This window comes from Larus michahellis, chromosome 9 (assembly GCF_964199755.1).
Source record: "Larus michahellis chromosome 9, bLarMic1.1, whole genome shotgun sequence".
NCBI lineage: Eukaryota > Metazoa > Chordata > Aves > Charadriiformes > Laridae > Larus > Larus michahellis.
Window position 1 is genome coordinate 15770432 of NC_133904.1, and position 23551 is coordinate 15793982.

General features: G+C 40.8%; 1 protein-coding gene and 1 long non-coding RNA gene across 20 annotated transcripts in view; one reads left to right on the top strand and one right to left on the bottom strand.

The window, feature by feature from the left end:
- Positions 1-9530, top strand: part of TCF12 (transcription factor 12) — a 165289-nt gene extending 155759 nt beyond the window's left edge. For 14 of the 19 annotated variants that reach the window (XM_074601842.1, XM_074601843.1, XM_074601846.1 and 11 more), the window contains 4 exons: positions 483-654; positions 1972-2204; positions 5419-5572; positions 7227-9530. In XM_074601842.1, the coding sequence (XP_074457943.1) occupies positions 483-654; positions 1972-2204; positions 5419-5561 (548 nt within the window). In that variant the 3' untranslated portion in view covers positions 5562-5572; positions 7227-9530. The remainder of the gene's footprint in view (positions 1-482; positions 655-1971; positions 2205-5418; positions 5573-7226) is intronic. The other 5 variants (XM_074601844.1, XM_074601849.1, XM_074601847.1 and 2 more) reach the window with 1 other exon arrangement.
- A 4196-nt stretch (positions 9531-13726) lies between these two features.
- On the bottom strand, positions 13727-22799 carry LOC141748972 (uncharacterized). The gene is made up of 4 exons (XR_012589178.1): positions 22686-22799; positions 22249-22335; positions 16446-16575; positions 13727-14486 (listed from the first exon to the last, which is right to left on the bottom strand). It is a non-coding gene; the product is annotated as an uncharacterized LOC141748972 (long non-coding RNA).
- Positions 22800-23551: the final 752 nt, after the last annotated feature.

Sequence of the window (23551 nt, forward strand, 5' to 3'; positions counted from 1 at the left end):
AGGAAGTTGTTCCACGCAACTGTTTACAGTTCCCTCAATTTTTAGCCTAAAGTAGTAAGCTATAGAAAACAGAATTCAGCTTACTCGCTAGCATGCTTGCACCATTTAGGGATGTGTGTGTTGCACATTTGGCCCAAGCCTCAATGTCCGTGTGGCTCTGCCCTCAGGTTTGCAGCACAGACGTGAGGTGCAAATTTCCTCACTTTGCTCAGCGTCCTCTTGTCTTTAGCAGTGTATTTCTTAGATTAAGCTGTTACTGATGGAGCTGCTGTATGAATCATGATCCCTGTACAACCCGTGACCCGTGTCCAAGCACAGCAGCGTTACCAGGATTGCTCTCGTTTCTGCTGCCAGAGTGTATTCCCTCCTGTTGTCTCCCTGGGCTTCTGCTCAGCTCTGGCCTCCCATCGACAATGTCTGCTTGAGAGTCCCCTCAGCGTTTCACTCCTGTGATGCTCACACTGATCTCTGGTTGCTTGCAGCGTTGTCGGGTGGCTTACAGAGCCAGTCTGTGGCTATCGGTCCAACAGAAATCAAGTCCGAACACAAGGAGAAGGATGAAAATATACATGAACCCCCCTCATCGGATGACATGAAATCGGATGATGAGTCCTCCCAGAAGGACATCAAGGTCTCATCTAGAGGCAGAACAAGGTGGGTTGCTGACATGAGCTAGAGAATTTGTGCTTCGTTAAAGCTCTGTAGTGTGTTGTCCTTAAGTTTGATAAATTGATTTCAAGGTTTTTGCATTATGTCAGTACGTATGTTATAGGCAGCTGAAATAGATAAATCGTTTACAGTGTTTGTATCTATTTAAATACAAGATAGAGCGTTTTCTGGAAAAATCACCTGAAAAGTGTGTGTTCCCTTACATTTGTGCCTGCCCTCGTGCCTGCCTGTAGGGATCAGTAGTAGAAGACGGAGAGGGCCCTGCCCAGCAGAGAGGATGATGGAATGGTAGAAATTTGTGATACTTTGTACCTGGGCCAGGGCTGTGCTTCTAAATGCAAGGCAGCTGGGATGGAGAGCGGCAGCCTGCTAACGCGGGCCCGGATGCCATGGGTAAATAGCCTTCTTAAACACTACTTGGCCTCCTGAGCCACAGGCAAAAAAACATGGAGTTGACAGTGGGTGGAATGCTCCTGGATCTCCCTGATAGGCCTGACACAAGCGTTGGAATTTGAGATAGCAGTAAACAATCGGCATTTTGCAACCACAGGCAGCGGAGTCTATACCATCACATGTGGCTAATGGCATCTTAGAGTATTAATATTGGTAGGGCAGAGGTTTTACACCGTTTTAGACTTAGTTGGACAGTCCTGTATTTAAAAAAAAGCCTTTGCAACTTAATATAATTGTTTGAAGTGATACAAGAATTCTAAATATAACTGTTCAGCTCTACACTGGGTATTAGAAGAAAAAATAGATCTAAAATTGGCCAGGAAGGTCTTTAACAAAACCAAAACTTTTTAATAAGCACATCAAATTGAAAATTACTTGAATACCTTTTTATATAAGCTGACATATTGGAAACTAGTAAAAACTATTTGTTGAAAATGATTTATTCTTCACCTGACAAGATGGCTGGGTTCTCTCTCTCACTATTTGAACATTTGTCAGTAATTGAGTGAAGTGGTGGTTTGGGGACATGTTTTGCTTCAAGGGGCAGCATGTTGTCACTATTCTTCCTAGAGGTATTTACCATCTGTAGACAATATTCTGTGGATATTCTTCAAGCAGAAACCATTTAACGTTTATTTTTAGGAAAAGGCAGGACCAGCAAGCATTACCGTGAATATTTACACATTGATATCTATTGCTTTCTTAGTTATCTAAATATACCTCAATATGAAATGAATTAAGCGGGAAGAAGTTAAATTTCATCAACTGAAAATTTTGCACCAGCAGCAGAATCAATTGTTTGAAATTCCAGTGATATTTCAATATACTCTTATTTATCCTTTCTCGCAGCAGTACTAATGAAGATGAAGATTTAAACCCGGAGCAGAAAATAGAAAGAGAAAAGGAGAGGAGAATGGCAAATAACGCTAGGGAACGTTTGCGTGTACGAGATATTAATGAGGCATTTAAAGAACTTGGCCGTATGTGTCAGCTTCATCTGAAGAGCGAAAAACCCCAGACGAAACTGCTGATTCTTCACCAGGCTGTGGCGGTCATCCTCAGTCTAGAGCAGCAAGTCAGAGGTCAGTTGCCCGTTGTTGTGCTGTGGCACTTTGCAGGGTGGCTTTACTCACGGAACAGGGTCAGTCTCCTGAAATCAGCACAACGGGATGCACGAGTTACTCAAAGTTTGTTTACTGTTCTGTGACAATGTTGGAGTTCTTCAGGAAAAGCAAAGAATTACTTAAAAAAAAAAAAAAAAAAAAAAGAGGGGAGGAGAAGTGGGGGGGATTAGGTTTATACTTTGATCTTTCTTTTTTCTTCCTATGCAATTAGCTGTCTCTTCACCTGAGTCTTCAAGGTAAATTGATAAATTGAAATATTGGCACATCTTGCTTTAAATTGTAACAAGCACGTATTTAGTAGTACAGAAGCTTTAGCAAAAATAAGAGATCTATTTTAAGATGAACGCCACATAATTGAAATATTAAAATGCAGTGAATTTAACATGTTTACTTAGGTTTTTACACTAAATATATACTGGGGAGGAGAGAGGAAACTTACTTCTACTTTAATTGGATCATGCTGGTTTTGCATGTATTTCCTTCCCCTGATTTCTTCTCTCTCTTCTTCAATAGGCCTATTGGTAGGTGCAGAAGGAAGCATTCTTTGTGCAGTTCACTTTCTTAAGGAAAGAGAGTTCTAGGAGTCATGTTTAGTTCTACAACTGTGCCGTTCCTGTGTGTTAGTGAAGTTACAGTTGACTTTTAGTCTCCCTTTAAACTCATGTCGAAGACGTGTGGAAGTTGGAGGCACCTCCCTCAGAGGAGCGGGTCGGGCGGCTGGACCAGGTGGTGGTTGTAGGTCCCTTCCCACGGAAATGAGTCCAGTCTGTCCTGTGTCACTGCACTCGAACAGGAGAGCGTCCTCTGGTTTGCTGTCCTGGAGTAGCGAATGACCACGTTCCCCGGTGTCTCGCTGATGGAGTGCATTGAGTGACTGGAAAGGGCTTTGAGGTGTGGGTGATGTCAGTGGTCATATTTGCTTAACGCGCTATATCTTGGAATCACTGATGTCACTGAATGATGGTAGTGTTTTATTTTTTGTGTACCTTGTTTTTAGTTCCATTTTCTAATTTGTTGCTTGCACCTTGTGCAGGAGATCAAAGCGGTTGTCAGAAGTTTATTGGAAGTGACAGAGTGAATAACTTAACGCAAGGTTATGTGCTTTGCAGTAAGGAGGAGATGCTACGTTTTCAGGCAGAGTTTTAATGACCCAGTTTTCAATAAACAAACGCACTGTCTCCAGCCCGACGTCTTCCAAGACGTATAGAGCAAGCAGTTACTGTGCAGATGACACACCAGCAGGTGCCGTGGGAAAACCCATCTCTAAGACTCTGATTTTTGGAATTGTTTTGGTCTGAAAATGTTTGCCACGGTCTGGAGGCTAAGGTTGAATATTATAAAGAAGTCAGAATAACATTATCAAGCATGTTTTTTAATGTTTAAAACCCATCAAGTCCATCTCCCTGCTCTGACAGATTCTGTAATCCACAGAGAGCCCCGTGTGAAAGTGAATAAAGTCACTTTTGCCTTGGTCAGAGGTTGCTCCCGGACCTTATGTCTCTGGTGGAAATCTTTTTGTAGATGCACTTACAGTTGAACCGGCCCTGTTCTACAGGCAGTGTAAATTGAGAGCTTTTCCTTCCTCGAGTTTAAATGTCACCGTTCCTCGCTGTGCGTGGGAGGAAGCCTGTCAAGAGCACACCGGGCCTCCTGGGGCAGAGGCCGTTCCCTCTTTTCTCTCGCCCGTCTTCCTTTGCACCTGCTCCTGGAAGTGAGCGGCCGGGGCTGTGCGCGGTGCCCGGAGGAGCTGTCGCCAGTGCATTGTATAATTGTGTGGACAATTTCCTCTCTCTGCTGGTAATGAAGCTGCTCATTTTGTGATTGGTGCTATTCAAAATGAAACATTTCAGATTTTAAGCTCCAACTGTAGGCTAGCATTTTTATCTCCGTTTCCTAAATCACTGTAAATTAACTTCCTTTCAAAGTTTCCACATAATTAAATCTTCTTTAAAACTTCAAGGCAAGCCACATTTAAATAAAGAAAACTGTGATTAAGAAAAGTTAGCGTGTTTTTTTTCCCGGTAGACTCTCTGGGAGTGCTCATCCTTAGGAAGTGCAGTAGGAGGCTGTTGATGATGACTTGGGTGAAAGCAGAATTAGCGAGTCCATCTGAAATTGCCTGTGTCAGCCCAGCTAGATTCTGTGGAATGCACAGGGGTCGGCACAGTGCAATGCGGAGGGGTGCCTGCGCGCTGCAAGGGAAGGGCTTGTGCTCTCTGGTCAGTTCTGGCGGTCTCCTTGCAGTTAAAATTATCTGCAATCTTAAACAGCAAAACAGAATTCACTGACAGCTAGCTAAAATGGTGATTAAATTCAGCGTGTGCTGGTAGAATATATTATGTACCTTTTGTGTGTCTTTCTGGCCATTGCAATTTACATCTTTTAGATTTCGATTCATGAAAAGCCGTTTTGAAGAACAGAAACAGCTGACTCTTAGAAACGGTCACTATTTGAAAACTCAATCCAAACCTTGTATCTATTGATGCTAACTGGGGAAGTGGAAACATACTGCTGGAAATACCTTGATAGCTAGTCCACAATGGGCTGTTAGAAAGTTCTGGCTTTAATATGCGAGGAAATACAGTTTTTTTTAAAAAATAATAATCCTTCAGCTGTGTGTGACTGTCATCATATTGCTTCGATTCAAGTGAGACGGGCACAAGGTGATTTCTCAGACTTGAGGGTATGAAGAGAACTATGGACTCAGAACATTCCCCCTCCCTTGTTCTACCAGCGGGCTAATACTCGAGGGGAAGAAAGGAGCGGAAACCTTACTAAAACTAGCATGATGTCACTGAGGTTGGTATGACCTCAACATACCAACAAAACACAGAAATCTCTGCTTTATTACATTGTAAATTACAGGCAGTTCTCATTTTGCACTTTAGCAACTTCTGGTGACAAGGGAGGCGCTTTCTACAAGTTTGTTGAAGGTGTATGTAGGCAACTAGTAAAGTTTGGCGTTTTTAAAAAAAAAATAATAGCCGTTTAGGAGATGCCTGGTGGGAGTTCGAGTAGTGCTGGTCTGCAGCTTCAGACCAACTGCATTTTCACCGGGGGACAGGAGCGAGAAGAGGGCAGCTGCGTAGCTATTTCCACTGCAGGGGTTAATGTGTCGGTGTTCCCATCGCTGTCAGCCCACGGCATGTCAAGAATCGCTTTTCTGTTGCAGAACGAAACCTAAACCCTAAAGCAGCCTGCCTTAAGAGAAGGGAAGAAGAAAAAGTTTCTGCCGTATCGGCAGAGCCACCAACACCGCACCCAGGAAGCCACCCTGGCCTGAGTGAAACTACCAACCCTATGGGTCATATGTGAACACCAGCCAGGTACGTCTCGGGGCCAGAGCGGGTGGCTCGTGGGGCTTTTGATGGGCTGACATTTGGGAGATCTAGATACATTTATTTTTAATTACTGAGCTGCCACTAGCACCAAACTTTATGCTGCTGCTAAGTACTTTGGTATCTCTGAGCATAAGCAAAAGCATGCAGATTTGTTTAGGTTTATAATTAAACACAACTCCAAGAAATTGCTGTTAAAGTCTCTTCATTTCCATGCGTTGTTGCCAATGGCTACATCTCTTGGCTCAGGTGGCCTTCTTGGCATGACATCAGAGGGATAGTTAACGGCTTGCTAGATAAGCCAAGCATAATAGAGATGAATTATACATCTTTAAATGGTCTAAATATCACATTAGTTCATTTTAAAATCCATGTATTGTTTCCTAGTGCTGATACCAGCCCAGGAGTTAGAGAGGCTTCTCATCTCACAGAGATTTGCTGGCTGGCTTATGGCCAGCCGTTCGGAGTCCTGCCATTTGCCCAAGAGAGATCACCGACTATCTTCACTCCCAATCTGTGTTAGAGAAGATAGTTAAGATTTTAAAAGTAATGCTTTCAGCTTTGCAAGATAAGTCAGTGTTTCCAAAAGCCCCATGAAGTCCATCCCATGATAGTTCATTTTAAACATGCCGATGGGGAGGCCTGACAGGGATATTTGTCTTTTGGGTTTATTATGTGTTGCTGGTTGGTTGGATTTTTTTAAATAATTGGGAAAAACTTGATTTTGAGAAGAAAAAGGTTTGGGTATTCTGTCTTTTAAAACAGCAGAACTGTTGCCGCTTTCAAAAAGAATAGAAGATTTGAGTTCAGTGCCCTTATTTTAATCTGTAACTTTACTAAATTTTGTGTTTTGTGAGGCTTTTTGTTGTGTATATAGAATGGTTTGCTTCTATTTTAGCTTAAGATAAAGGCATGCCTCTTGCCAGAATGTATCCCATGGAAGTTTATTTTGCCCTGGTGTTCCTTAGAAAGCAGCAAAATGGCATTTAAACCAGGCCTGATTCGAGCCAGCACCTCTTCCCCATCCCTTACAGGCAGCTTCTTTCTTCATAAGCAAAATGGCTTTTTCTTTTTAGGAAACAAAATGCTTTGATTTTCTTTAATTTGTTTTATTTCATACCAGAGCAATAGGCTACTTCAGATAATTCTTGATTTACAACAGAATTTATAGTCTGTTCTTACCATATTAATTCAGTGGGCCGCTTTCAAAAGTTCACTATATCGTTGCTTTTTAATAACAATAACTTCTATAAGATGTTGACATGAAGAGGCCGCACAGGCTCATTGGGTACATGGCAATGCGTACCTTCAGCATAGCGATGAAATGAGGAACTACCTCCTGCTTATTTGAGAGAGCAAAGTGAAACACAAATCAAAGGTCTGAGATTTGTGGGTTATTCTTTCTCCTAAATCCCGAGAGCGCAAACAGAATGTTCCTGAGAGTTACCTGTTGAACATACCACATTCCGTACGGGTATCTCTGGGAAGAAGCCTCTCAAGGCCTCTCAATGTGATTTTCTTTTGCACTTAACTGACTGAAAATGCCGTAAGATACAGTTTAAATTAGTTCTCTAGTGTCGATGTTGTGCTGCTTATTGATTCTTTTCCTAATAGCCCTTTCTTCTCCCACATTTCTTTCTAGAATTCCAGAATTATTGGTAGGATACACAGAAGGTGACCTTTCTTCACAAGGACACAGACAACTAACATTATACGAAGACACAAACCTGACAGGAGAAAACACTTGAAGCAAGAAACCCAAATGCAATCTTATGATCAAAGCTACTGGTCAACACCTGCATCAGGATTGAAGATACCACATCTTCAGACAGAATTTCAGCCCGTGGAATACTCTGAACATATCATTCTGTTGCAAGCAGTGTGTCGCTTCTGCACAATCAGAGACTGTTGTGATCTCTCCACTCATTGTGGAAGTTGCCTTGTGCCTAAACTGAATTGACAAATGCATTGTAACTACAAATTTTATTTATTGTTATGGAACTGTAAAGGTCTACATATAAAGGGAAAAGTTAACATGTTAAAAGCTGATGAAATTTCAGCTGGATGCCAGCATTCACTAAAGCTGTTCACATTCAGAGAACAAAGCAGTGACAACCGTCGACCCGTAGCATTCCCAGCATACCTATTAGTGTCTTAAAAAAGGAAGGGAAAAGTCTTTTGTTGTCCTTTCCTCTCCTTTTGCCATATGACTAGTGTTTTCCATGCAATAGGAAACTATTCCTTGGTATAGCTTTTTTTTATGTTATTTTTGGTCTCTGGTAATCTGAACAGTTATGGTCACAGTTCCCCTTCCATGCTGAGCTCCCTGCTTCACGCCAGTAAGAGGCCTCCTGAAGGCTGCGGGCGGGAGCAACGCTGTGACCATAACATTTCTTGGATTTAAAAAGTGATTTTTATTTTCCCTCAGACTTCCCTCAAACTTTTTTTTTTTTTTCTAATTATAAACAAAACCTTTTTAGGCTTCTAGGCTTCATAGTAAAGCTTGTAACGTGAAGTGTAAATTGGGTGGGGAGAATCTACTTTGTTAGAGTTGCTTTGTTTTCCGAGCAGTAAGTACTACATATAGTACATGTAAAGTGTTAGCTGTACGTAAGCACAAAATGCATTAAAATACAAAGGAGATTTTTTTCAGGCTGTAATTTTGGTGAATAGTAAAAGCCTAAATTCACCGTGGCAGGTAGTGTGATGATAGAACCACCAGTAAGGTGGGCTTCCTTACCTAATGGAATCTAAGAGCAACGGTCACCAGTTTTTCCTTCCTGTATACATCGATTATCTTGTCATTTTCGTATGGCTTGTCAGTGGAGAAAAAAATAATAGCGTGAATCAAATGCAAACAAACAGATGCCCCCTCCCAAGCCATATTAGCATTAAACCTTTAAATGTTTCTCCACCGGAACGGTGTCCATAAGTATTCCTTTGTCCCAGATGTGCTGAAATGGTAAAATCCCTTTGGACTTCCATGGAAACTGTCTTCCACTGCAATGATCATGGGAGGAAATTCCCCAAGCGGAGGCTGTCGGAGCTGTTGTTTATCCAGTGCATCTCTCATCACTGGCAATTGGTTCACACGCAAAACAGGAACAAACCAAGAATTTTTATCAAGTCATTTAATTTGAAAGAACAAAAGGTGGATTGTTAAAATAAACTAATGAATTTAAGCTCATGTTTTGGATGGTTCCTCACAAACCAGTCTGTGGAATTAGTGGACTCATTTCTATTACTTTAATTTGCATATATCATCAAGTAACACCTGATTATATCTGTGGCCTTGTTCTTCATTTCAGTGTTTATCAGCTAAACAAATTTGTTGCTTATGACGTGTGAAAGTGATCACGTGCCACTGCCTGGCCTTTTTCCTTCTAAGCTTGTTGTCTTTTTGGCTATATTAGACTTTGCAGTATGCCCAGAAGCTTTCCTTCATAAAATAGAAAGAAAAAAACATTTGGCTTATTTTTCACTGTAGCTAGTCTTTTATACAATAATCTTGTAAGAAAATTTCTTGAATTCTAAATATTACTCTTTCTAGATTTTTGAAATCGAAAAAGTTTTCAGTAAAAAGTTTCTTACTTTATTTTACTATATTAGGTAGTAAAAATGTAGGGTTATTTACCATAACCTGTTCATTAATATCAGAAATTTACAATAGCATTGTAAGACCATAGTAGGGTTCTAGCATACCGTGTAGTACCTATGGAGTATTGTAAGAGCTAATTGTCCGAGATGAATTGCTTCTCATCTTGTTCTCCAGTTTCCATTGTTGGTTTATTGCAGATTTGTACCCTGTGTCAAATTTCAAGGTATTGCTGATAAACCTTTCCAACCAGCAGCAAGAAGTTCAAAAAAAAAAAAATTTCTGTCAATGTAACAGAAAACACTATGTATATAACATTTATGTAGCAATAAATGTGCCATCTTTTTTTAACATGGTAAATCAGTGAGTTTTTTAAATTTCTCTCTCCTCGTAGGTAACGTGTTGCTTGAAAAATAGCGGCAAAAAGCAGCTTTGGCCGCTATGTGAATAAAAGCTGACTGGAGGCACAGCACGCAGCAAGAGTTGGGCACAAGAGGGGCCGTCGCTGCTCCCTGTGAGGCCGGTGCAGAGGTTCCGGGGGCAGAGGAGGGACAGCCCCTCGCCTCCCTGCTGCTGGGCAGGAAGGGGATTGCACGGGCACAAGCCCATCCCGTAGGGACCTGCCTCCTCCCACCTCTTGTTCCTCTACTTTGCCTGGCCCTAACAGAGTTTTCCAAGATCTGAGCCCCTTTTGTGGATTGAAGTTCAGTGCTGAGTTAATTCTGAGTTGATTAATGCATCTACATAGGTTTTATCTAAAAAAGCGGGGGGGGGGAAGTCCGTAGCTTAAGCTTGAAATTAAAATTTTCATATTTTCTACAATTTTTCTTTCTGCAAGTGCAAACAAAGCATAATGGAAGTGCACGATGTCCAAGGCATACACAGAGAGTGGTGCAATCTTCCTGCAATTCCTAGTCCACAACTGTTTAAGCCAAAAACCTCAAGTAATGAGCAAACTTGGTAGACGCTTGAGCCTTTTCAACTCTTCCCTAGGTAAATGTTCCTGGGGAACGCACATCAAAGACGAGAGCAAATAGAGATACTATATGTAAGTTGCAATGTTTACCAGGCTGTGGAGTTCCCAACTCTTGATGCTGTCCTTTGTAACCTTAGAAAGTCTAACGATTACGGTGAGATGTAGTTTACGCTGTAAAAGACTTGTCGGGGTGCGCATACAGGCAGGTCTTTCTAAGATGCCGGCACCCTCACCAGGGGCCGGTCTCTAACTCGGTCTGGCCAAACAGGGGAGGCGACGCTGGGCTGTGTGTGTGTCGTGGGGTACGGCTGCAGGAATAGCTGTGAAGAGGGGCCCTGGCACCTTCCCCAGCACAGGGAACATTCTCAATTTTTACTTCCTCCAACAATAATTCTACATCCAGCCTTGCAGCATCCATCATCGTTCCCTCCCCGCTTTTCTGAGTGAGACCTACTACAAGTTTGTCCCTTCTTTCAGAGAGAGTAGAAACGGCATTTTCCTCTTCATCTTTCCCTTAGACACTGCTGCGCGTGTGTGTGTGTAAGAGATGCATGTTGGGATATGTCTGTTAACTACAATTCTGCAAGAATTAACACTTGGAATACTGTAGCAAAGCTTTCCTGTAAATCTAACACATTGGAAAAAGATTAAAATGGACTTTATCTTTTTTTTTCTCCGGCACCAAGTGGATGCTGTTAAAAAGAAGATTCTTTATAGAAGAGTTAACATTTCTCCAAGAATTAATCAACATGAACGTTTTCCCCGTTAGCATCTGGAAATTGTGGCAGAACAACAATAAAATGCACCAGTCTGTAAAAGACAAGCTAGATACTGGATGGTAAACCTTGATTTTTGTTCGTAACACTAATACCTTGTGCTTTCTAATATACCTAACCTGTGGACACTAAAATGTGTCCAGACAAGACATGGCCAGGGCTGAAAGCCACCGGACGGCTGCCCTGGTCGCGGGGCATCACTACCCAGTGGAGGGAGGGTTGATGCCCGTCACAGCCTGGGGAGAGGCCCAGCCCCGGCTCCTGCCTTCCTGCACCTCCCCTGCCCCATCCAGCAAGAGAAACGCTGCCCAGAAAGTGGGGAAACGGTGCTAACAGGAGACGGCTACAAATCCTCTTCTCTTCCCTTCAGCTCTCTGCTGTCAAAGAGCAGACAAGTCAGGTGCCGTTTGCGGGGGCTGCTTTGGACTGTTTAAACATCGTTGGTTTTACTGAAGTTAATGTCACTGACAAGCCGGATGCCACTGCAAAATACTGTGAGTTTATTCCCCCGTTAAGCCACGACTACAGTGTTGAACTGCTATCGCAAGCAGCCGTTCAGTCTGACTGCGGCCAGTTGAGCTGTTTGATTGCAGTCACCTGGGGTTGTTTGTATTGGTCATAAACTGCACAGACCAGGCCTTAGGCTCTGAAACTGCAAATCGTCTGGGTTGTAAACAGAATCCCTTTCAATTCTATCCTAATCCTGACTTTTCCAAATGTTTTGATGCAATTAACAACATCTGTTAAATAAAAACTGGTTTACAAAAAAAAAAGGTCTTAAAAAAAAATATACCAAATTCCAAGTGAGATAAAAATCTCTCTCAAAATGTTGATCATAACTGATCCTGGAGGCAGATCTGTTGGAAAGCCAGTGGCTGAGCTACGTATTGTGGAATTCTGGTTCTTTCAGGTAAACTAGAGAAACAACAATACCAAGGCTGTTTCATTTTCAGGAGACATCCATGTATTTTTAACACCTAAATGTATCACCTAAATGTTTAGAGACAAAAGGAATTAAATATAAACTATATCAGTCAGAACAGTAACTGCCGCCAAATGTGATTGAGCAGATGAGAAAATAATTTACAATATAACAAAATTCAATCTATTAGACGTAGACCCCTGCTAGTCCTGGACTTCAGAAAAGCATGAGAAACCCATGCAGATCCTGTAGCTGGAGCTCTCTCTTTCCATCAAAGCTCTGAATAACGCAGTAAGTTGTATTTGGTTTGGAAAAACTCAGCAATTCAGCTCTTTAAAAAAAAAATCCAGGAGGAAATTATTCAAAGTAAATGGACCTGACATTAAACTCTTGTACAAAATGAACACAACTGTGTCTTGCTAACTTGGTAACATGGATTTTTGGCCCTCCTTTCTTATTTTTGTGCTGAGGCTTTTTCTGTCCCCCCCCACTGTATTTTCATGGCTAATGAAGACTCTTGGAAATGCCAGAACAGAGTGATTTACTAGTTTGATAGATTACTTACTTATATACAAGTAAATTAAGTGCTTCCTTATGCTCATGGTAGTTCTGACACACCGTGTTTCATTAAATGCACATCCTCTCTATCCAGGATGCAAAAAGAAAAAATAAATACTTGTGGTGGAATTGTAGAAATTAAGTCTTTTATACTTAACCACAGCTAAAGAAATTTGAGGAACAATCAAACGTGTAGCAATCATTATAAAAATAAGCTCTCCAGACACAAGGTTATAAACGTATGTGTAAAATGAGCTGTCTGAGGAGTAGCATATCGCTCGCCATTTTGCTCCCCAGCACCCATAAATGATCAGAGACGCACAGTATCAGAAGCATTACCTTACCACAGCAGCAGAATTAATCACTAGCCCTAGTTTGTGTGTTTGTTGGAAAGACACCAAATAGCCAATTGTTTGCTGCACAGCCAGATTAGACGCTCCAGACTACTCACAAATGATTTGCTCTGACCGCTGAAATAACTGCTTCCAAAATCTGATGAGTTCTTCGGGGTGTTTGTGGGCTTGATATTTACTGTGTCAGCCTCGTTCACTCAGACTAGAACCTCGATGTACTAGAACAGAAAGTCCCCTTTTCAAAATATTGAAAACTTGCTCTATAGGAGAGAAATCTCCTATATATAAATATCAAATGATGAGGTAGGGGACATTTTTGGATCATGTTTTGAATTATCATCAGAATGTTCAGTTCACACCTGCAAAAGCTGAAGAGGGTATCGCAACATTTTCTTTTAAAGGTGACAAAGAAAGGAAGTAAGTCTTGTAGATCCACTTCGAGTTGTGTTTGGGCAGTACCTAGCAGAAGGGAGCTCGCATCTTAACTGATCCTCTGCATGCTACAAAGATGTCAATGCTAATGCATTGTGAATATAACAGCTGAAGTACATTAATCCCTAACACTACCTGACTAATAAATGCACGCAATATCAGTTTTAAGCCGATGCGCTCTACTTCCAGTTTACCCTTTTAAAAGGGTAACATTTAATTAAGTGTCCATTTAATTTGTTTACATGACTAATTAATAGCTGAAAGTGTAATTAAACATAAAGCTTTTTAAATGCTCATTCCTTTCCTAGCAAGCAAGAATAGTAAATGTAAGCATCATAATATGTACGTACAGCAAGACGGCAAGATTGCTAAAAATTAAAAAAAAAAGAAAAAGGACAGCGTACAGAATATAAAGGTAGTAACCCAATATAAATTAGCAGCTGTCATTATCTGTAGCAGCTGGTCATCATTATCCTGTTGTATAGAAGTATAACAAATGGGTCAATAAAGCACTCACTATAAAGCTTTTTGGATATAAATACAGATTCTGTATTTACAGGAGTATCAGGGAAAAGAGCGTGAATGAAACCAAAACCGATATGTGGCTGTTAAACTTTGCTGTCTATTATTCTGGTGTGGCTGTTTTGCATATCCAGGATAACGAATGAAAAACAACGACAACCACACACTGGGTAATTCTACTGTTTCTGTAACTGCTGACTTTTCAGCTGGAAGGCTGTGTACACCCAGCTGTCTGTACGAGCTGCCACAGGCCTTCCCGGGCCTCCTTCCTCCCGCCTCCCTGCCCCACCCCGCCCCCAGTTTCCATTGCATGAGATAGGGCCTCCAAATTGTATCGGTGATAAGCAAGCTTAAAACGTTTCATTTCCAGGCACATGCCTCTGCTAAGTAACTAATGGAATGATGAGCGTGGTGCAGGTTTAGTGCTCCAGCGCGGGGAGCAATGGTGAGATTCAACAATGCTTGGTTCCAGCACCCACAAGTAAGCCTCAGAGACACTTCAGCCTCCCTTACCCCTGACGCTTCTTGCCTGGTCCCTCGCCCATCCTTGAGGATTTGGCCCTTCAGGCTTTCAGCTCTAGGGCCGGTCCTTCTCTTCCCTTCCAGCCTGATGCGTGCTGGCTTCTGTTCCTTCCAGCCCCAGTGTTTAGGTAAAGCAGCAGCTGACTCTTCCTCCTCAGCGTGTAAAAGAGAGCAGCGGGGGCAGGAGAACAGAGAGCGAGTCCATCTTCTCAGTTCCAGCATGCGGCGTTGCGATCACCTTGAGGGCTGGAAGGAGTAATTACACGGGAAGTCTCATTCAACCCAAACCTAATAAGCCTACATTGAACATATGCTTATTAAACCAGTAGCTCATTTAGGTAATTTTTCAATGAAAAGGAACATTCCTGATACAAGGACCTACAAAGACATATCAGACTGTTATCATTCTAATTCGTGAGCAGTAAATTTATGGGCAGTAAAATTCCCCAGTAATAGTAACAAAAAGGGAATATGCAGTTCTTCTTAATCAAAGTATTGGAAAGGCTGGATTATTTTTGCTGAAAATCTTAGAAGATTTCAGTCAAAATTCTCAGGATGCAAAATTTGTTCTCACGGTTAAAATCTATAAAGTAATAGGCGCTGAAAACAGGAGATGAACGTGGAAAGCAGCAGGCAACATTACTCATGGGAAATGTAGCCATCTCTAATTGTAGAGATAAGGATGCCATGCCAAAACCCAGATGAAACGGTTTGGGGTATTCGGGTTGTTCCACTGCTGAACTGTGCAAGTGCGTGACCCCCTCCATGACAGCCTTCCTCTCGCTCTTTCCTGCTCATGCTCACACTCAGTGGGCTTCATACACCTTGTAATAAATCAATTCCTAAACACTTTGAGGTATCTGCTTCCTTCCTTTTCCCAAATACTGTTTTAAGGCAAAAGATTGACAATAATCTGTTCATTGAAAAAAAATATAATTTAGCCCACATTTGTTTTAAATTTATTTCATATTATTTTGTAATATTTTAAGCTCCATATGGAATGAGAAGGACATCTGAAGAAATTTTCATCTTAGATCTGAATTGCTGCATTATAACCGTATAATTCTTCTCTTCTACACATTTGCTAGAGTAACTTTTATCCCCCTCTAGCCTACTAAAATTCCCTCTGCCCAAGGGCCCTTGATCCCGTGAAGTCACAGGCACAGTTTATGCATGGGATAGCCCTTCTCATTTCCGTGGGCATACTTCATACTGAGTTCGTATTATTTCTTCACAGGTCAGAAGTCTGATCCTTACAGATCTTTCTGGGTTTTCTACAATACCCAGGTAGGAATGTGTGCAACAGAAAGGTCGAATTGCTAAGCCTCACTGCTGCTTTCTTTGTTGGAAAACTGGAGACAGAAATACCAATATAAAGTCTTTACTTTTCTGTAAGTAAGTGAAGCAAAAACAGTGTTTGAGAGCAGGAGGCTGGGTGTGGGAACGTCAGTACATTGCATCTGTGACATTATAAAGTGATTTGGAGACATCTATTTTGCAACAATTGGGAAGAAACTGGGTGGGTGGTGTAGAAGAGGGGGAACTGTGAAGACCAAATGTTTAGTTGTATTCAACTGTAAACAGAGTGATAGTCAGTAAACAGTCTCTCTGAAGAGAGTAATTAATAGGCACATGTGAAGAGATGGAAAAGAATATGTATCCTTCTTCAGCAGACATCAAAGGGCAGGCTGGACAGTGAGAAATTAAGCATACCCCAAGGAGGCCACACAGCTGAACGTATATTCAGCTAGGAAATGTAATGCAATGTAACGAGCTAGGAAAAGGAGGAGTGAGGGGTAAGATAGGCAGTGAAAAAGGAATCCTAAAGTAACAAAGGAAGGAGCAACTCACTCTGTGAGGAAGGGAGCTGGAGTAGAGAAGCAGGGAGGTCTAAGCAGGTCAGATCTTTCTGCAGAGGGGTCAAGTTGCAGAGAAGTTTTGCAGGATTAGAAAGAGTGATAAGATAGCACAGTAGGTAGCCTCAAAATAAGATAAGGAAACAGAGGAGGAGCCACTGGAAAGAATGGTTCTTCATTGTGATTCTCCTGCCTCTTGCTACATCTGAAAGCAGAACCCTGTGGCAGTTGGCCAGTTTGACAGGGAAGGCGATAAAAATAAATTACATCCTCTGTTTCCAATACAGACTGAGATGTTTCCAAAAGAATGGGGGAAGGGAATTTATTTGCAGGGAGGAAAGGTACTTACAAGATCCAAAACTCATTGTCTGTTCTCTATAAAGTGGTGTCATGACTGAGTCCATAATGTACATACTTGGCTCCAAATGCGGTTTTGGAACATTCCACCTCTGGGACCAGCTGCTTTCGCGAATTTTCGTCTGGAAGAGAAATCCAAGTTGAAAATGAAGGAAATGCTCTTTTTTGCCTCTCAAAGAGCATACACGAAGTTGAGAGGAACAAATCAGAGAACCTGAGGCCGAGCAGTTTGAGATTCCCAGTGTGCTGGGTGGTCTTTGCTGTTAAATTCTATTAGTGTCATCTGTGGAGAATGTTTTCCTTCAAAACCTGACTAAAACTGGGACAAGATAGATTTTCTAAACCAATTTGATTTACAGTTTAATATGAGCAGAATACATGTATGTTAGCAGTGTGTTTTTGTCCTACTGTTGCAAAACAGGTTTTGTGCCCCCAATTTAAATAGAGTCTAAGGAAACAGTCAGGTCTTATTTGAGTTTCTTGGCACAAGTGGACATGCTTTTTTGCTGTAAAAGCAGCTTTACCAAGGACAACTAATCTCTCTCAGACACAGCACTAAAAAAATGCTTTTGGAAGAAGGAAGAGAAAGCTATGAGAAGGCTGGCACCCATAGTATCTAAGATGAAACCGACCCCGTCCTCTTGCCTGTGCTGTCCTCTGAGGTTTGGTATGTGCTCTGTGGATCTGTGGAGACTGAGGATTGCCATTGCTGTGCCTTCTCTAATAACTTTTGGCTGATGTGTCAGGTGACACATGCAGGGAAAATGTGTCTTTTGTCATGCAGGGACTGTAACTGTGGGTCACACAAGGCAGGGAAGTGCTTTGCATCCAAGCACTCCATCCTGTGCTTAGAAGCAAGCAATTGCCCTGTTAGTTATCCACTATCACTCTCCCACTGAGAAAGCAGTCCAAGTTCTTTGTTTAACCACATATTGTGGAGTAAGCCATCAGCTCCCCATGAACTGGAAATCAAAAATAGATCTGTTCTTATGGATCCAGGACAAATATATTATTCACCTTACCTGGCTGACTTGTCCCATCCCACTAGTGATTTTCCCAGAGAAAGATTCTGCATATGACTAACGGCATTTTTTGAGGGTTAGAAATTCCGAAGTTGTCTACTCAAGGGAAGAAATCTCGTGTTTCAGTAACATAGAAACATTGTCTCTCGTTACTGCAAAGAATGGAATTGCAATTAGTCTTCTACGATCTTTATAGGCATGCCTGAAAAACAGAGATGTCTATACTGCAAGTCTGAGAGGTCAGTAAGGCAGTGTCCTTTGCTGACAGACAACAGACCATGCCTCAAAAATCCCACTTGCTGGGCTGGTGGAGATAACATTTAGCGTGAGGCAGAGCAGCTTCAGTTTTAGGGCAGGGGTGCTGCCTCTGTGGTTCTTTGGAATCCTCTTTGCCGGAAAACAACCCTGTATTATCCTCCAGAGATCAGCCAGGGCTGGTCTCCCATCTGTTCATGGATCTGCACCTGTTTTTCATTTCACCAATAGTGGCCACATGGCCTAAGACTGTGGGGGAACACAGAGAAGAAAATGAATGTGTCATTCAGGCACTGCTGTTGGATTTAGAAGTTCTGAGCTTAAATCCTGACTGTGTAGCATAACCTTGGTGAGTCCTTTCATTTCTGCCTCCCTTAACATTATCTGTAAAGGAGAGGAAGGAGTCATTATTATTCTGGGGACTTCTCCTTACCTTTTTTTACAAGGAATTGGAGAAAATTTGTTTTTTCCTCTTTGCTTGTATTTCACCCAGCACGGAAGTCTTTACAGAAGTGGGTCTCTATAAAACACCTCACTGATGATTAGGAGCACCAAATATGTCTCCCATCCATTTCCTTTGCACTCCAAAAAATAGAAAAGTTGCTCAATTTCTGCCTGTGTAAATGACAATACTGCTTGGACATAGCTCCAGAAGCATAGAACTGGTGTATGGGTATTTTGAGTGTGTATCTGCAATGGGTGCCTGTGAATCCACTGTAGTCATTCTTTGTTCATCTGAGGCTGCATCACATTCTAGCTGCATCTGCTTCAGAGGCATACAGAAGCAGCACGTGTATCAGTTCCCTGCCTCTCTCATGTCTTGCACTGGGCATGCCATAGATTTGTTATTGTACATTTTGTAGTCCTTACACTTGTTTAGAAAACAGAGGAAAACTTGTTGCCCGGCCTCTGCCTACTCATTTCATTTATTGCTTCATCAGCCACACTGTGTGTTTACGCTCCAGTACAACAGTTTGGCTGCAGCTTGTGTTGACAGCCCCTAGATAGCTTGAGGCTAAATAAAGAGGGTAACTGCTGTCAGGTTCCGTGTAAGTTCTCAGCTGAGCATGGTAATGCCATGCTAACTGGGCTCATGCTGACCTTGCCAAATGCTATCAGCTTCTGCAAGGGTCCCTTAAAATGCTCAGTGTCAGGGATCCTTGCAAACTCACTCTTTAAGAATTTTCAACCCAGGCACCACTCGTAAAGAATCCTCTCACATTTTTCCTGTCCTAACTGGGGACTGAGTTGATTACTACTGCTCTTAGAGTTGTTTTTCACCTTGAGCCTCACTCAACTTCTATTGAAAGCTGCCAGAGTCTGTCATTGACTTCAATGGAATTAGGATTAGGCCTTTATCAGAAAGTTTGCTGTTTGCTGCAAGTTTGATTTCCATGTAACATATCTGGAAGCTTTCAATTATCACGCTGCCTTTGAAATGGGAAATTGACAAACTGTTCTCTCAGGAAGCTTGTTGGGTTCAGATTGGTTCCATCAGATCACAAATAAACTTGTGCCAAGCAGGGTTGCTATTGAGTTCTTTATGTTTGATCCTCAAATTAAAATTTACGTGTCCAATTGTTTTGCACTTGAAACTATCACTCTTTGGTTTTGTCTGAAACTTGCAACAACAGAAAGGATGGGTATTTTGCATGATCCATGGATTAGGAGTTTTGTGTCAGCTTCAGAAAACCCCAAGAGGCTTGGGATAAAATCTTATGCTGAACACTGCAAATTCACAGGTGCTGTGGCCAGAAGAAACAATTATGATCATTTATTTTGACTTTCTGCAAGCTACAAAGTACCTCCTGTAGTCTTTATAGAGGTCCGTACCTCTCAATTTAACCAATACATAGTCATTAGAATTCTAGGTTAATTACCTCCAATTTTGCAAAGTTCACTGCAGTCTAGGGTTACTTTTCCTCAGTGTTTAAAATTTGTTCCTCATCTCTCATCTGAACTTGTTTAACTTTGTTTTATGTCACCAGATGTAAACATGAGGAGGAGCTTTACTTTGAGGGTGACAGAGCCCTGGCACAGGCTGCCCAGAGAGGTAGTGGAGTCTGTCTCTGGAGACATTCCAAACCCTCCTGGACGCGTTCCTGTGCAACCTGCTCCAGGTGAACCTGCTTTGGCAGGGGGTTGGACTAGATGATCTCCAGAGGTCCCTTCCAACCCCTGCCATTCTGTGATTCTGTGTGATTCTGTTGTTCTGCTTTCACCCATGTCTGTTGTTGGACTCTATAGCTCTGTAGTATCCCCATGTAGACCCTTACGCATGGCAGTCAATCAACTTTTTACTTTTTCTTAACCATCTTCAGAGTCAGATATATATTTCAGAACTCCATTCAGTCATAACTCTAGTGTTTATATTTTCAGAATTTGGATGATACCAATTTATCCAGCTGGTGGTGACCTGAATCACTGTGCTATTTTTAAATCTTGGTGTCACATTAAGTATTTCCATTGAAACTCCTGTGGTTTACACTCACTCTACAATTTTGTAAGGCCTACTTATAAAATCAGTTCTTTCACACTCAGATGTATAATTCATATTGGACTCAATGGAAATATCCATTTTACCCAAGAAAGGCAAGATCAGACCTTAAACCAGCAGGCAATGCCAATATAATGCTAACAATGAAGATGTTGATCTTGAACTACTGAGATTTTTCCTCTGTTTCATGACTCGTCTTTCTTTAATGGCCTATTTCTAAGTTCATTTCATTAGATCAGTTTTTTCATAGAACGGTATAAATGAATTTGATAAAAGGTAAACTAAATTTGGACCCAATACCATCAAGTCATAGAGTAATTGAAGTGGGAAGCGACCTTTGGAGGTCATTTTGTGTAAATTCCCACTGAGAGCAAGGTAAAGTTTGAAGTTGGATCCAAGTGTACTGATAAACACAACTGTGACTTCAGGGAAAGGTTGAATGGTACCACATTCACCTTTTAAAATTAACCATTCATAAAGGACATGACTTACGAACATTATGACACATTATTGCAATAGGGATATTGCTATTATGTTTTGCTAGGCACCTTCCCACTGTGCATCCTTACCATATATTTTGGAGCAAAACTCTATTAGTCAATCTATAAGCAACATAAACTCTCATGGAATTATAAAAATGACTTAGAGGTTTTCTGTCTCATCAATGGCCCAAGAACTAAACCTTTTAAGAACCTAATGTGCAACAAGTCAGCTTAAAAACTTTTCTTTACCTATATGCATGTGTATTTTCATTCTACTTTGTCAAAATGAATATGAAGAATTAATCTTCCCACTTTTGGAGTGATCTTAGTAAAACTAGGCATTTGACAGAGATCTGTAAAATGATTTTTTTCCTTTTTTTTTTTTTGTATATAAAATGCTGTGGTAATATTTGCTCTTCTGGTCTTATTCTTTATTTACTACAGTTTTTTGACATCTGTCCCTGTCTTTTTTCATCAAATATTTATCTGCAGCAGCTGAAAGAGCCTCATTTGTTTTAATTAAAAATAAGACCACCAAGCTGGGATCACTTCCTTAGCTCTTCCATGGCTTGCACAGACAGACAGTAGATCTTGTGAGGTTTTCCTGAGGGTGGCCCATTGACAGGCTTCCCCCCTCCCTATATCCTTTTCTTTTGCACCATGTTTATTTTTGGATAGAGAAATGTAATCAGAGCCACATTCCGGACAAAGAGACTTTTTACAGTTAACACGCATGAGAAAGGAGGAAGATCATGTTGTGTTTCGTTTGGTGTTTCATTGTAAGAAACCATTTTCTAATTTGTGGCTTCTGGAATGGAATTATCATTGCCACAGAGACATAGGAGTTGTCAGAGCAATAAGTCCTCTGCTTCAGCACGCTGATACTGACATCAGCAGCAAGCGCTCAAGGAAAAATTGTAGAAATTCAGATGAGGAATATCCTACTGACTGAAAACATTTTTTGCACTTTTCCTTGCTAGCTAATATCTGTCTCATGTCTTTTTTTTTTCCCAGTGTTGACTTAAGAGGAAAAAACAAAGAACAAAGAAGCAACCTAAAATAACACCCTTGTGCAAAGTTAGTATTTTAAGGTCATGGTACAAGCTGATGCCTATTGCTGCTAAAACTGTTCTAGAGGGTGTGTGGGACATGGTTTTTTCAGTTTTACATGTCCTAGACAGATACTTTCAGAGTGCACAGACAGACTACTCACGACTTCTAGAGATGGTGATATGTCTTCTGGTCTCTGTATCCCAATTAAGTTGCATAGCATCACTGACCTTTCTCAGCCATCTTGATTATCTTAGTTCTTGTTAATGAGAGAGATTTGTAAATGAGACTTTTACATTTATTTGAGATGGAGGAGACTAATAAGCAAATCCTGTTTTTTTCATACCCATTTTTCACCTCATTCTTCATCTTACATGAAATAAGTAAAAATTAAAGAAGAAATTTTTACTAAGAAAAGTAAAATTAAAAGAAGCCATCCCCGTGAATCACCAAATAAAAACTGTTATGTCTTTACTTGGCAAAAATTACCTTCAAAAATGATCCTACTTCAATCTCCCTTGGCAGTAAGTCACAGTAGAGTCATCCAATGCTTAGACACATATTTCTTACAGTTGTCTGTTAGATACAAAACATTGATTAGCTTTAAAATGAAAAGATCACCTTTCTTTTTAGGTGTAATCAGTTTAAGACTTTACACTCTGGTAGTTGGAGTTTTCTAAATTCTGAGAAAACCTATCAGACTCAAAGCCTGACACTCTCTTGTGCACCTCTTAGTTTATTTTGTAAGCAAAGTAGAAAGAAAGGTTGAGGTGATCTTACATATAAAAAATTACCTCATTACAGCATCTACATAAGAAAATGGGTTCAGGTGAGTAAAGAATTTTTTTTTTTCCTCACAATACACGTACGCAACAGGGACATGTATAGCCCATTTCAGAACTTTCATATAAAACTTGTTGACTTACCAAGAGGTCAAAGGAGATTTTATCTCAGCATCTTTTCCAATTCACAGTATTATCTCCTGTTATGTCTCCAGGACACAATAATGTGGCTGCATAATGTCCTCATGTGGATTAGTTCTGTATTTGAGACATATGGGTAAAACTGACACAGCATTTTAAGGGCAAAGTTTTCACAAGTAGACACATATATTTAGAGCACAAATTTAAATGGCAAGTTGACCCCTAAGTTGTCCTGTACTGACAGTTATTATTTAAGTAACTTTTACAGACAGTAATTCACTGTCTGTCACAGTAATTCACACTAGTTACAATATTGTACTATTACTTTCTAAGATCTTGATACTGGCATAAAGGAAGAGAATCAATGATGTAACTTGGAATCAGAATTTAATCCTTTCCTTGCAAGATACTGAGACAGGAGACAGCACCATTGCTTAATCCATCAAACAATAGAAGGGCATTCAGGAACCTAGATTTTCTTTCCAGCTCTGCCACTAGATTGAGGGTGACCTTCATCAAATGCTGTTTTTACTCTGTAAAATGTAACTATAAATTCTCTTTTTAAAAGCATTTTAAATGAGAAAGTACTGTAAAGTATCCTAGATTTGATGCCAATTGCTTACAACGATAAGTGAAATCAGAGTTAAACTAATTTAAGGGAAACTTTATTAACTAGAAAGATTATGAGCTTGTCAAAAAGATATTAATTAAAGTCTGGGGACTGCTTGCCAGTGTCATTCTAAATTAATTGCTAATGGGTTACCCTTAAAAGTGGAGTGCAGCTGCAAGAACATCAGGCTCAAAGGAAACTTGATTTTGTTTATCATTCATTTTTACTTTGTTTAGCAAAGGATTTCTAAATACCAAAG